The sequence below is a fragment of the Equus quagga genome, chromosome 11, assembly GCF_021613505.1.
Source record: "Equus quagga isolate Etosha38 chromosome 11, UCLA_HA_Equagga_1.0, whole genome shotgun sequence".
Classification (NCBI taxonomy): Eukaryota; Metazoa; Chordata; class Mammalia; order Perissodactyla; family Equidae; genus Equus; species Equus quagga.
Window position 1 is genome coordinate 24298425 of NC_060277.1, and position 14188 is coordinate 24312612.

General features: G+C 42.1%; 1 protein-coding gene across 1 annotated transcript in view; it reads right to left on the minus strand.

Moving 5' to 3' along the window:
- Positions 1-397: 397 nt before the first annotated feature.
- FIG4 (FIG4 phosphoinositide 5-phosphatase) overlaps positions 398-14188 on the minus strand; it is a 117378-nt gene continuing 103587 nt past the window's right edge. The window contains exon 23 of the mRNA XM_046676412.1: positions 398-768. Coding sequence (XP_046532368.1) covers positions 591-768 — 178 coding nt within the window. The 3' untranslated portion in view covers positions 398-590. The remainder of the gene's footprint in view (positions 769-14188) is intronic.

Genomic DNA, 14188 nt, shown 5'->3' on the forward strand with positions numbered 1-14188 from the left:
TAATACTTTGCTCCGTTTGTTCTTTTCCCCTAAACCTTGGAAAGCACTTTGTTGACATCTTGTTCTTTTATCCATAAATATTTCAGTGTTTACTTCCTAGGAGCACAGGCTTTCAAAGTAATAAATTTTTGATCAAAACACAAAGTTAACAAAAAAATCAGAATAAATTAAAAAAAAATTATGTTAACTATGAAGAAAAATACTCTGACTTCATTTTACATAAGAGAGGAATTTTTTGGCCTGTTTTGCTTACTGAGATGCTCCCAGACCCCACACAGTGCTGGGCACACAGGAGGTGCTCAATAAATACCTGTTAAGTTATTTTCTTAATGTGATGTTTTGATACTATATTGACCACATTCCTAAAGAAAGTATTTCTAAAATAAAACAAAGGCAATGACAGGAAAATAGTCAGTCATTTCTTTATTACTTATAATTTGTAATTTGCCAGTTACAAAAAGAGGGAAAACCTTCAGATGTAAAGGACTGACAGGAAATTATCTTTTTAAAATGAGACAAAACAGATTACAGCGCAAGCAAACTGACTTTGTTGGTCCCCCTCAGGGCCACCACGGGGACCTGCTCTTCCTTCACAGGTAGCGGTTTCTGATGTATTCGCGGTACATGGAGGTGTCTTCTTTCCCGAGGGGCTGCGTGATACCTTGACCCGCCTGGATATGGGCTTGGAAGATCTCTGTAGATTTTCTGTCCACTCTTGGAGGCTGAACTTCATAGATGTTGTCTTGTGAGAAAGCTGAGATGGGTGTTCTATGAAAGAGAAGAGAAGAGAGGGCTACTTGAAAGAAAATAAGGAAGGACCACAGGCAGCTGTGGTCTCAAAGTGTTCGAGCACTGCCGACCTTGAACGCCAGGGCTTAGGAGTAACAAGTGGCTGCAGTGACCTGTCCTCGCCCCTCTCGCTGGTTTCCTCCTCTGCCTGGAGGACAGAGCTGGAGCAGCCCCTGCTCAGGGAGCCTTCCCTGAACTGCAGCCCGGGTGGGCACCCTTCCTCTGTTCCTGCAGCCGGGGGCACACCCACGTCTGTGCACCCGCCTGCCTCCTTCACACGACTGGACTAACTTTAGGTGTGGCCTCTACAGACTTTTTGCTCCTTGGCACATGGCAGGTGCTCAATCATTTTTTTGTATCTTGATTTTGTATCCTGCAACTTTACTGAATTTGCTTACTAGTTCTAACAGTTATCAATTGTTTTTTTTAAGGAAGATTTAGCAGGAATCAGTGAAGTAGGGGAGCCTAACAATTCCTACCTCACATGCTGAAGAGTAAACGAGTTTATATGTGTAAAGTGTCCACTTAGCAAAGTGCCTGGCACACTATACGTGTCCCCAAAATGTGAATCGTTGTCAACAATTACAGGTGCGGAATTCCTTATCTGTAATTCTGAAATCCTAAAAGCTGTAACAACCAAACGTTGCTTTGCCAGTAAAACCTGACCCACTTGAAACTCATTTGGTGGCACATCCTAAACTGAACTGACAATAATGATCCCACTTCATGTGAATATTAATGTGTTTAATTATCAGACAAGGCCTCAGATCATGCTCGGGATGTTATTATAAGGTGTATGTACCATCTTGTTATGCTAACATCCCCAAATTCTGAATTCAGAAACACATCTGGCCTCAGGCTTTGGATGAGGGATCGTGGATCTGCAATAGGCACCTTCCTTCCTTTGTGGGTTGATTTGAAAAGCACCCAAGAATCTCTCTATTCAAAAATATCTCTCCATTCCCACCCTACTCAGCCTGCCACAGTGCTGGAAATTCCTCATCCACTCCTTGGGGAAGGGGGTGTCTCCAGAAAGGCCTTGTCAAAATGCAGCTCGGTGTCTGACACACCCTCTATTCATTGAAGATTGAGTACCTATTAGTTATTACATCCTTAGCTGGAGGCAGGCCCTCAAAAGGATGAGTCAACCAAGTCAGGTGTGATGCAGAGTGAGTAAGTGTGTGGAGTGTGCATGGAAGGTCAAGAGGCCACTGATGGGGGGCGGGGGGGGTAAACTGAAAAGGACTGTGAGGGACTATGGGTACGACAACCACACACTCTACCACATGGCCCAGGGCTGGCCCTGCGAGGTGGAGGGTAGTTCTCCACACCAGGGCACCAACAGAACACAGAGAGAGAATATCTGGAGAATCTATTCTGCTGGGCTGGAACCTAGCCTTGCTCCTGCACATTATCCCAGGAGTCAGGAAGGCATCCTGGATGCCTGGCTGTTTGGTCACCTCAGACCCGGGAGCTGGAGCAGACTCCCTGCAGTCAGAAGCAGAATCGGACCTCAGACCCAGCTAGGTCTGAACTCGGAACGTCAATATTTTGAGGGACATCAGGAAATGGAGACACACAAGGGAAGACAGGAGTTGTCCAGTAACACCCTCCATCCTCATGGGATGTGTCACTGTTAAATGTGGGTCTTTCTTACTCTCCCAGAAAACAGTCCAAGGCAGCTCACTGTACTTTCCTTTATCTAGAATGCTAACACATCCTGCCATAGCTGGAGACTCTGCATTAAATCGATTAAAATAAAATATAGCTGGAGGTGGAACATTCTTTCTGGAAGCCAACCTCAACTGTTTTCACCTCAGGGTAACATATTTCAACTCAAATTTAGTGTAAGGTTTATGAAATACTCCCATTTTTTTCAAAGCACTCTAATAATTTCACATAATCTTAGAATATATCCTTATTTAAGTAAACAGACAAAAAAGCACAAAACAATTTACTCAAAGTTAAAAAAATTAAAGACAAGGTGAAAGAATCCTGAGATGTCTGAATCTCAATTTGTAGGCCAGCCTGACAGCAGAGCTTTTTTTCAAAATATAAAAGTTACAGTTAGTCCAACGTCTGTGGCTAACAGATCATAATAGTGAATGGTTAGGATGACTAAAATAGGAACTTTTCTTCTCGATTTTCCTTACAAAGATATAGCAACTCTATAGTCATTTACATAATTCACAGTGAGATGCTTGAATTCTTTGATGGCTGATAACATTCAGGGTCAATGATTTTAACCTGAACCTTTATGAGGGCGTCTCCATTAGTGTTTTTAGAGATTGTCATCAAAGAGCGGGCCACAGCAGCTCCTCCTGAACCACACCATATACACCTGTCTCCTCTCTTCCCCTCTCAAATCCCTTTTACGTATGTTATCTTACTTAATTTTCACGCCCATCATGGAGGCAGAAAGCACAAGAGATTATAGTCTCCATTTTACAGATGAGACATTTAAAGTCAATTTTAAAATGGAACTAATGGTTTCTGTCCTGCCTTTGAAGCCAGTCCTTTGCCCAGAACCCTGGGTGCATTAATGAACAACTCTCTGACAGGAAACACACCAGACATCCAACGGATGTAGGAAGATACCATCTGGGAACTAAACCTCAATGTGACTAAGAAAGAGAGGCCACGTCACCAAGTCACTGTTTTATCCTTCAGAGGTCTCAGCTGAATACACAGGTGGGCAGGCTGTGGGAAGTAACAGGACAAGGGCCCAGCAACTGCCCAATGATGTAGGACCGGGACAGCCATGAATGGGGCCATAGACCAGCCACTTCCACCCAGTGTCTCAGGTTTCTCAGCAGTAAATCATTCAGGAGTCCTCACCCTAGTTCTTGGTAAACTGCTTCACTGCCACATGGAGTAATGGGAAACGATTACAAACACTCTAAATGTGAAATGCCAAACGTCAGCCTCAAACGGCATCAGATGGAGTAGCAGGTGGGTTTAGGGCTCCACCACCACCACCTCACTATGGTGTCAAAACAAAGCAGGCAGTCAGAAACGCACCAACTATCCCCTTTGTTCTTTCTATTCTTCTAGATCAAAGTCTATTCTAAATAACAAAACTGTAATGTTAAAATGATTATTACCAGAGTTGGGCCAGAAAGAAACTTAAGACATACCCAATATTGTTGGCATGATCAGAAAAAGGAGAAGGAAGAAACGGATTCACAAAGAAACCTTTGTTTCCTCATTCTTCTCAGACATCAAGACACCAGTCACAGTGAACACATCAGAGTCCCAAGGCAGCGGTTCTCCAAGTGTGGTCCCCAGACCAGCAGCATCAGCATCACCTGGGCACTGGTTAGAACTATACATTCTCAGGCCCCGCTCTAGACCTGCTGAATAGGGACTGCGGGGGGTGCCCAGCAAAGATGTTTAACAAGTCCCCCAGGTGACTGGATACGCACTAAAGTTTGAGAACGTTTGGTCTAAGGAGAACAAAATGTATCTAAAATGCTAAATAAGATCTTATTTATGGTCAATCAGCAGCACTGCACATTTATAAACATGAACTTTCTTTTTAAATGATATACTACCACTAACCCCACATGGAGAAAGCCTAACTCAACATCCAATTGTAAAGACATGAGCAGCAATATCAGATTCAGCACACATCTCCTAATGAGGAGACACTTTTGATTTCCTCGATGGCTGACACATTTCCAAAGTGGGAAGGAAATACAAAAGCTTCCAGGACCCTCAGCAGGGGCTGCTGGTTAGCATCCCGGCCGACGGCACTGGAAGGAGACGGAGGGAAACCCAGTAACACTTCCATGGAATAGTCTTTTTATTAGCTTAGATGGCATCTGTTTGGGGATGAAAAGACCAGTATTTAAATACTAAATGATGTGGAAATTGTGAGACTATTGTCTTTTACTCATTCCACGAGAGAGAGCTGGCTTATTATTGTGCTTTCATGCTGGAAAGAACAGTTTCACATTTCTCTCCTGGCCATAAACAGAGGGAGTGTTTTTTTCTTCCAGCTTCTCCTCACATCCTGCAAAGGGATAAGACCTCTTGCCCCAAATTCAAATGCTAGGAGTCTTTCTGGAGATAAAATATTATAATTACAAATTTGCAGGTTCATTTCTTTTTATCTACAAAACCTAGTTCCATCTTCAAGGAGGCCTCGGTATTTCCTCTCAAGGAATGTTACGGTCTTATTTAGAATAATTTATTTGCCAGTTCATTTATGGGCTGCTTAACCTCTATTGCTCAGTGCACTCAAACACCGAGGGTTGACAACACTTAGCCTTAATTGCAGCTCCCATTCACAGAAGAGAAACACTTCAGGCAGAAATTCATTTGACATATTGCATGTTTTTAAAGAAAATGCTTATTGGTGACCTTTTATGCATCTTTTTGTTTTGGGGGTTTTCTTTTTTTTTGGTGAGGAAGACTGGCCCTGAGCTAACATCTGTGCCGATCTTCATTTTTTGTATGTGGTGATAAATAAATGGCAAGCAATAGGATCTACTGGAGTATATGAGGAAGACATTTGGTGTAAAACTAATTCGGCCTGACTTTCTTTTTCCAAAAGGGCCTGATGTGGCCACTGAGCATGCATTGTATATCTGCTAAAGCATTAAAAAGCTTAAAAGCATTTACTATGTCCCAAAGACAAGAACAAATGCCATTAAAACAAGGACGCAACTTCTCCCACAGTGGCATTTCCTTAAGGATAAGCATCTCTCCTTAGGCTAGGAATTGATTGCTGAGCCCACCCTGTGACCACCCAGCTCGAGACAACAGATCTGCTACCTGCTGTGTGAATAGCTATGCTGTGCCGGCTGGGCAATCTCGTGACTGCTGTAAAAGGGATATTCCAATCCTATGTGATACATGCTCTTTGAGGGTATACAACCACTCTGTACACCCCACTTCTTTGGTGCCCCTCCTTCCTCAGGGAAGGAAGGCCCTGGGTTAGTCCTCAGATCTGGCCCATAATAAACTCACCCCGATGTTGATTTATGGATTGTTTATGCATTATTTGCTTTGACATTGGGATGCTGCCACAGCATAGTATGATGAGCGGTGTGTAGGTCTACACCTGGGACCCAATCCTGAGAACCCTGGGCCTGCAAAGTGAAGCACGTGAACTTTACCCCTACGCCACCAGGCCGGCCCCTTTTTATGCTCTTTTTTTAAACGTAGTATTACTTGCTTGGTTACTACATGACCATATCTGACAATAACTATATCTTACACTTGGATGCAGAACTAATGTTTGAGTCTCCCCTCTTTTTTTTTTTTTTAGGAAGATTAACCCTGAGCTAATGCCTGCCACCAACCCTTCTCTTTTCTGCTGAGGAAGACTGGCCCTGAGCTAACATCCATGCCCATCTTCCTCTACTCTATATGTGGGACACCTACCACAGCATGGCTTGATGAGCAATGTGCAGGTCTGCACCTGGGATCTGAACTGGCGAACCCCAGGCTGCTGACGCAGAGTGTGTGAACTTAACTGCTGTGCCAGCAGGCCAGCCCCTGTTTGAATCCCTTTTATAAAGTTTAATTCCTGTTGAGGCTTTTTTTTTGACTAACACTTATTGAGTCCCCAGTAAACATATGTTGGTTTAAGAAAATATTAAATTGGTCACATTGGAATGTCTTCTGAATTTAGTAAAGTCATGATGATTTATGCTTGGTGATAGCAAAACTAGATGATATTTGTATAACTTCAATAATTTTATATGTGATACTTTTCTACATGTTAAAATCCCATGCTTTGTCCATGATTAGCATTTTGACACACATCAAACCCCATTTGGCATTTGCAGAAAATTTGGTAATGGTTCTAGTCACAGAATATATTTCCCATCCAGGCGGTCCCTTCTGCAGCTATCACAAACTCGAAGATTTTTCCCAAGGTGGCTGTTTTAATATCACCAAATGACGGTTGGTCATGACTGAGTCACAGAATCAAAAGAACATTATAGCTAAAAAGGGCTTTACAGAAGACCTTGACCAACACCCTTATTTGAAGATGACGGTCATCATTAGGTCTTTTCTCTCATTACTTCCTCTACTTCCTGGGAGAAAACTATAATTAGGGCAGGTCCAAAATTGATCAGATGCTCTGGTCTCAGTGCAGCAAAACCTTAGCTAGTTTTGCTAAGTAGTGCTATTATTAAGGGTTTAATAGCACTAGCCCTTGATTATTATTCTATGTGCCTTTCTGCTGGTTTTGTAATTTCTATTAGGAAATAATAGCCCTCATCACCTAACTGGCAGAGGGGCCTGTGGTACACTGCGCCATGATGATTCCCTCTCTTTCTGGCCTTTAATGTTGCTCAGACCTCTGGCCCTCAGTTGCAGATGCCACCCTAACATTGTTTGTGACCGTCCATTCTTCTCCTTAGCCCCCTTATGAGGTTGCTTGTATCTTTCCAACGAAGTACTCAGACACTGAAGCCTAGTCATGAATCTAAGAATAGATGATACGGTGAGAATGCATTTGCTTCTTCATGTTAAAAAACCAAGATAATGCTGCATATCACTCACACTCTGTGCATAAATATAGACACCTGAGTCCAAAATGTAGCTCTCAAACTGCACTTGTCCAATATGGTAGCCATTAGTCACAGTGGCCATTTAAATTTATATTTAAATTAATTAAAATTTAAAAATTCATTCCTCAGTAGCACTGGCCACATTTCAAGTGCTTGATAGCCACATGCAGCTAATGGCCACTGGATTAGATAGTGTAGATACAGAACATTTCCATCATCATGGAAGTTCTATCGGACAGACTGTTTTAGAATCTCTTTCCTGCTATTTTATTCATCAGAAATTCTGGGTAATTTTATGTCTTTCTAAGCCCATTATCCTAATATAATATGTCTCTGCATAGCATTTATCACTATCTGATCTTTCACTTACATGTTTATATACTTACAAGGATGTGAACTCCATTTTGATCACCTCTTTATCTCCAATGCCCAGAAGAGTGCCTAGCATAGACTAAGTGCTCAATAATTATTCACCGAATGAATGAATGACATCTGGTTAAGGAATAAGGTTTTACCTTGGGTTTTTAAAGTCAGAACCCGAATTCAGTGTGATCTGGATTACTGCAGACGATAGGGAAGCTAGGCATTCCCATCAGAAGACCGCTCTTAAGTTCCTTTCCTGAGATAACCGGAGGATAGACAAGGAAACTGAGAGGAAGCTGGAGCGCTTTCCAGGGGGTAGAGCTATCAAAGCGGCTCAGAAAACAAGGGGGAGCTGGTCGGGGGAGTTCTTATCCCCCTCTAGAGGTGAGAAAACAGTGACCCACAGAGATGAACAAATTTACCAAATGGGCGAAATCAAGAGGAATGTGTCAATCTTCAAATCACCTCTAACAAAACAAAACAAAAGGCAGAATACACCCCTACATTCTGGGATCTTAGAAAGCAGGCTACCCTGTCAGCCAGTTTCAGTGTTGGAAATGTGGGCGAGCACCCGGTAATATTCGCTGCCTCGCCCCCTAGGGTACTTTCACGTGTCAGTGGTAGATAAATACAATATCACAGAGCAAAGGTGCAGGCTTGAGGAGCAAGCACTTATCTACGTATTGGGAAATTAAACCATGTTATTCACTGCTGATGACATTCTAAACATCAGCAAGGTAAAGAATAAATTAATTTCCTTTTTATTCTTGCTAAAAGGCAGCAAGTCTATTTTATACACATAAAATACTGTGAATCTAATACATGATCCATTGAGAGCTAATGAACACAACACAGAGTAGTGAACAAATCTGATTCCTTCAAATCCAAACATTTCCAAACCCCCACCCTTTTTTTTTCTTTTATGACAAAGATTGGCCCTGAGCTAACATCTGTTGCCAATCTTCCTCTTTTTGCTTGAGGAAGATTGTCGCTGAGCTAACAAACTTTCTCTATTTTGTTTTTTTGTAAGTAGGATGCTGCCTCAGCATGGCTTGATGACTGGTCGTACCCAGGATCTGGACCCATGAACCCTGCGCTGCCAAAGCAGAGTGCGCCAACTTAACCACTATGCCATGGGGCCGCCCCCCAAACATTTCCAAATCCTTTTAATAGCTGCTGTTATAATGGGACGATTGGACTGTCCTCCAGCAGAGACGCTGAAAGGGAGGTTGGAAATTTCACAGGCAGGTTAAAATTCATTAAAGAGAAGATGATAATAATGCCAGTCTCTAAACAATCCACCATTAGAAGGAGCAAAAGGGGTGATGAGAAGGAAGCGAAGAGTACAATCTGTGATGATGGAACACAAAATGTCTAACCTTGCAGACCAGAGATGTAGGCTGCTCTGTCTGTATACAGAGCCCTTGAAAGGCAGAGCAACAGGGAATCTCAACTCCTTAGAGTAGACCAGGTCTTTAAAGATTTTGATAGGAGAGCAGTAGGTGGCATTTTGGTTATGGAGAGAGAAGGAGGACTGCAAAGCCCTCAACTTCAACCTGCCTTCAACCAGTTAGGAAGCCATGTCAATGACAGGCCGACCAGAAGGGCACGGCGGTCTGGCAAAAGTTGAGGCTTTTATGCCTAAGCCTAAGCAACGTCAACAACACAGCACAATTATTTATAGAACACAATGACCTTCATATGTCTCAAAAAATTTATGCGTTTGTAATGCCTAAGGCTGCTAAACTCTATCTTTTGAAGACTCATTTGTCATTTTTCATCAGACTGAGCAGATGAAAAAACAGCAGAGGCATGTGTGCACACACGCACATATGTTATGTATACAGATACAATATTTACATATAACATACATTTAGGCTTATGTACACTAATATATTATATATGTATTCTTTAAACACAAGGCTGAGGAAAGGGCCATCTATATCTATTTCAACCCTCCCTACAAAGTGATGTACTTCAAACGAGTCCATGTGAACTCACTTTTACAATGTCCCTTCTATTGTGCAGATACTGGAACAAAAGTATAGTTGACGAGCATTTGGGGAAATGGGGCCAATAAATTGAGGCAACATATTGTAACATTTACTATTTGTTAGATAGAGTTGGAACACCTTGCTCCTATAATGTGACTTTTTATTAACGCCTTTAGAGGCTGCTACAAGCTTGTCAGAGTAAAGTTTCTGGTTAAAATGCCATTACATCACCACCATACATGTATGTCAATTAAATATAAAAACCATCAATGCTCACCCAATAGTTATCATGGAAAAACTACTGATCTAAAGATCTATTGATGCTTTTCACCTTCTTATTGTAAAATAAAACTCAGATGCAGAAAACCACACAAAACAAACACGTAGAATTATTACAAGGTGAACAGCACCCAGCTTAAGGAGCAGAAAGTTTGGCAGCCAGCCCAGAAGCCCCTTCCATGCACCTCACCCCGATCACAACCCCTCTCCCCTCATAAGTAGCCATTATTCTGATTTCCATAGTAATCTCTTCCTTGCACTTTTTAAAAAAGACTTTTTCATTCAAATGTGCATCCCTGGATTATAGTTTAATCTTGCCCGTTTTCAAAAGCGTGATATGCCTCTTAATATACAGATTCTCTCTCCTTTCTTCTCCTTACAATTTAACCGCTGAAGAATTCACGTTGTAGAGTTTCTCTCAGCCTGGATTTTGCTGATTGCACATTCAAAATGTAGTTCAAAATGTTCCTCTGTTCTTTATGTTTCCTGCAAGTCAGCAATTGCATCCAGAGGCTGGTGAGAATTTGTTGCAGTCGCTTTGGCAAGACTGTATGTGGTGGTGTGCTGTTTCATAGGAGGGCCACAGAGTCCAGTTGTTTATCTTTTTTGATATTAACAGCCACTGATGCTCAATGCCTAGATCCATTAATTCACTGGGGATTGCCAAACACTAATTACCTTATTTCTTCTTCATTTATTAGTTGTAACACTTTTTTAAAAAGATGGTTTCCCTCATCTCTTATTTGGTTACTCAGTGGTACGATACTTATGATTCAAAGTGTCATAAGCTTGATTCCTTCCCTTTATTTACCAGTTTTCCAGGTAAAGAAATGATTTTATATTATCCTTTTAAAGTGACAAGATTTTTTAAAGACAATCATCACAAACTCATGGATTTAAACGTATTTGATGAGCTCCATTCCACTGCAATTATTATTCTGACTGAAGTTCAGATTGTCCTACCTTTGTTCCAGTGTGAACCTCCTTAAGTTCACTCTTGAGTCCTCTTGATATGACCCTAGTTAATCTTTGATAGCTTTCCTGCTAACTGGATTGACAAGATGTTCCAGGTTCATTTTGTGCATTTCTGACACAGACCTGGGGTCAGCTACTTCTTCCAGAAGCTCTGCTTCCTGTTAATGGGGAACTTGTATTCCAAGACCACAACATGGGCACCGAGGATTCTCATGGTTATTGGGCCACTGTATGTGTGCATGCATGTGCATACATGTTTATGTGTGCACGTGTATTCCATGCTGAGGAGAAACCTGCTTCTCAAGGACAAATAGGATGACAGAATTAGAATAGCCCCTGATTATTCACTTGGTTTATCCCATAATGAACACACATCAGAGTCAGAGTAACGATGCTAATACTGCCACCATCAATATGATTACTGAAAGCACTTTATTTTTGCACTTTTTTTTATTTTGCACCATTATCTTCCCAATTTTTTCAGAGTTGTACTATATTCACATTGTTTGAGCACATGGCCATAACATACTATGCTGTCTCCCTTTCAACCTTCATCTTAGCTCCGTAAGTAACAAGACATTTACAATTCACACAGGTCTTTATGTCAATGTCTCTCTAGTCATTTTGATTGTCTGAAGCTCATTCTCCGCCACATTCCACAAGAAGGGCTCATGGGGACAATACTCCTTGAGTTCTTATTTGTTAACAGTTTGTCTCTGCTTTTATACTTAAAGCATTTGAAAATGATATCCTTGGCTCACATTTTCTTTCCTTGAGAGTCCTAAGTATATTACTTCATTTTTTTTTCTGACATAAAGTGTCTCATCCAAAAAGTCTGATGATAATCTAATGATTTTCCCTTAAAAGTCACTTTCGTCTTTTTTGTTTAGGATTTTTTTTCTTTAAAGCCCAGTTAAATTACTATACTGCATCATTCTGGGGCACTGTTTCAGGTATGCAGTGTGCTCTTTCAATATGAAGTTTTTTATTTCAGAAATTTTTTTTGGCATTACAGTTTTTAGTATTTTTTTATGTTATCTTGATTTATTTTTCTTCTTCAAGATTTCTGTTATCCATGCTAAGTCCTCTTTGCCTATTGCCAATATTTGACACTGTCTCAAATCTTATGTTTTTCTTCATTTCTTGTCAAATTTTAAAGTTTTGTATTTTAAGTTCATTTCGAAATAGGATGCTTCAGTTTTGACCCCTTGTATTGACTTGTCTTTCTGGCACGATTTCATCATCTGTAGGGACGTTATTCTGCTCCGTCCTTTTTTGTTATTCTAATAACTTTATATGAGATTGGACCTTGATACATTTCTGTTGCTCATTATGTAAAATTACTTTTCCTGAACCTTCAGAAGGAGGTGACTAACTTGCCAGAACTCCCTCTTCTGTTGATTTCATGAAGCGTTCAAAGCCATGGTGGCTTGCTTTCTGAGATTTCCCGTACCTCTTCCTTTTTTTTTTTTTGAGGAAGATTAGCCCTGAGCTAACTGTTGCCAGTTCTCCTCTTTTTGCTGAGGAAGACTGGCCCTGAGCTAATATCCGTGCCCATCTTCCTCTACTTTATACATGGGACGCCTACCACAGCATGGCTTGCCAAGTGGTGCCATGTCTGCACCCAGGATCTGAACTGGAGAACCTGGGGCTGCTGAGAGGCGGAAAGTGTGCACTTAACTGCTGCACCATTGGGCTAGCCCCTATACCTCTTCCTTTTCCTCGCTTTTATCTGGACTTTCTCTCTCCCTGTCAATTGCCATTGTCCTGCTCAACTGTCCTGCTCCACAGTCAGCAATTTCCCCTCAGATGGGTCCCCTGTTCTGGAAAGGAGCTTTGGCTGTTCGGTTTCAAGAGCTTGTGCAGCCCAGACTGCCTCAGCTCCTTCCAGACCTCACCCAGAACCCCCCGCACTCACCTGGTCCTAAACTAGGTAAAACCCCACCCAGGTGCAGCGGCTGTGCTCGAATTGGCCCACAGTGCTTTCTAGCGTATTCCTGTTAGCTCTTCTGGAGTTCTCCTGTCCCTGGGTCCATCAGACACCCTGCTGTTTCCTCCCCACTTCTTCCTCTGTACAAACACTGACACCATTCAGGTCTTGTGGCTGTTGGTGGTTGACCTCCATCACTGCTTATATCTGGAGATTTGTGTGGGTACTTTATTATGCAGTTTTGAGGTAAATGTGGTCTATGAGTATTTGGTTTTGCTACCAGTTGTTCTGTTTTATGTGATGAGTTAGAGATTTTAAAACTTTGTTGCTGCTGTCTTCTTCCCAGAACCGACCAGGCTTCATGGACAAGGGAGTCCTTCCAGATGGCCACGCAAGGGCCTTACTCCACTAACCGAGCAGGGTGCAGGGCGCTTTCACCATTCTTGCCTAATGGAATTTGATCACTGCTAATACAAATAGCAATCGCATGTTTCCCATTCTTTCCCTTTCTGTTTTTTCGTTTTGTTTTTTTGGTGAGGAAGATTGTTCCTGAACTAACATCTGTGACAATCTTCCTTTATTTTGTATGTGGGATGTCACCACAGCATGGCTTATTGAGCTGTGTGTAAGTCCACACCCTGGATCCGAACCCACGAACCCCAGGCCGCTGAAGGGAGTGTGCGAACTTAACCACTATGCCACTGGGTCAGCCCCATTCTCTCCCTTTCTAATGAGAGTTTTAATTTTCCTTTGCCACCACTGTAAATTGGGAGCAGACAGGCAGTCTTTTTGTGCACAGGTCACTGGATTACAAGAAGCCTCATCTGGACCTGATAAAGAGAGCTGCACAAAACTCAGAGATCCTGGACTTCGAATGGGATGCAATAACTTAGAGGGGAAGGAGTGAGTTCTACATAACAAGAGGAGTATGTATGCATAATTGGGCAGCTTAGAGGGGCCGACTGTGACAGATAACATAAATTAGATTACTCATTATCCACTGGAACTCCCTTTCTAGTGTGCAGAGGTTGAAAAGCAAAAAATAACATCCTAGACATCCTTGCATTTCCGGTTCAAAGTGTGATTTACGTTCTACCCCCCGCTTGCATGCACAGGAGGCTTTGATTTGGAACTGAGTCATGTGGAAAGAAGCAAGATGTAGGGTATCGTTTTGCAGGCCGTGGCAAAGGTGACACGTTCTTGAGTTGCCACTGCAGTGGCAGCTTCCTGATTACAGCTGAGGTGGCTGGTTCTGCAGCCAGCAGCTGCTGTGATAGCTTCCTAATCAAGGCAGATGCCGCAGCCACTGGGAGGGTCTGCCATATGGT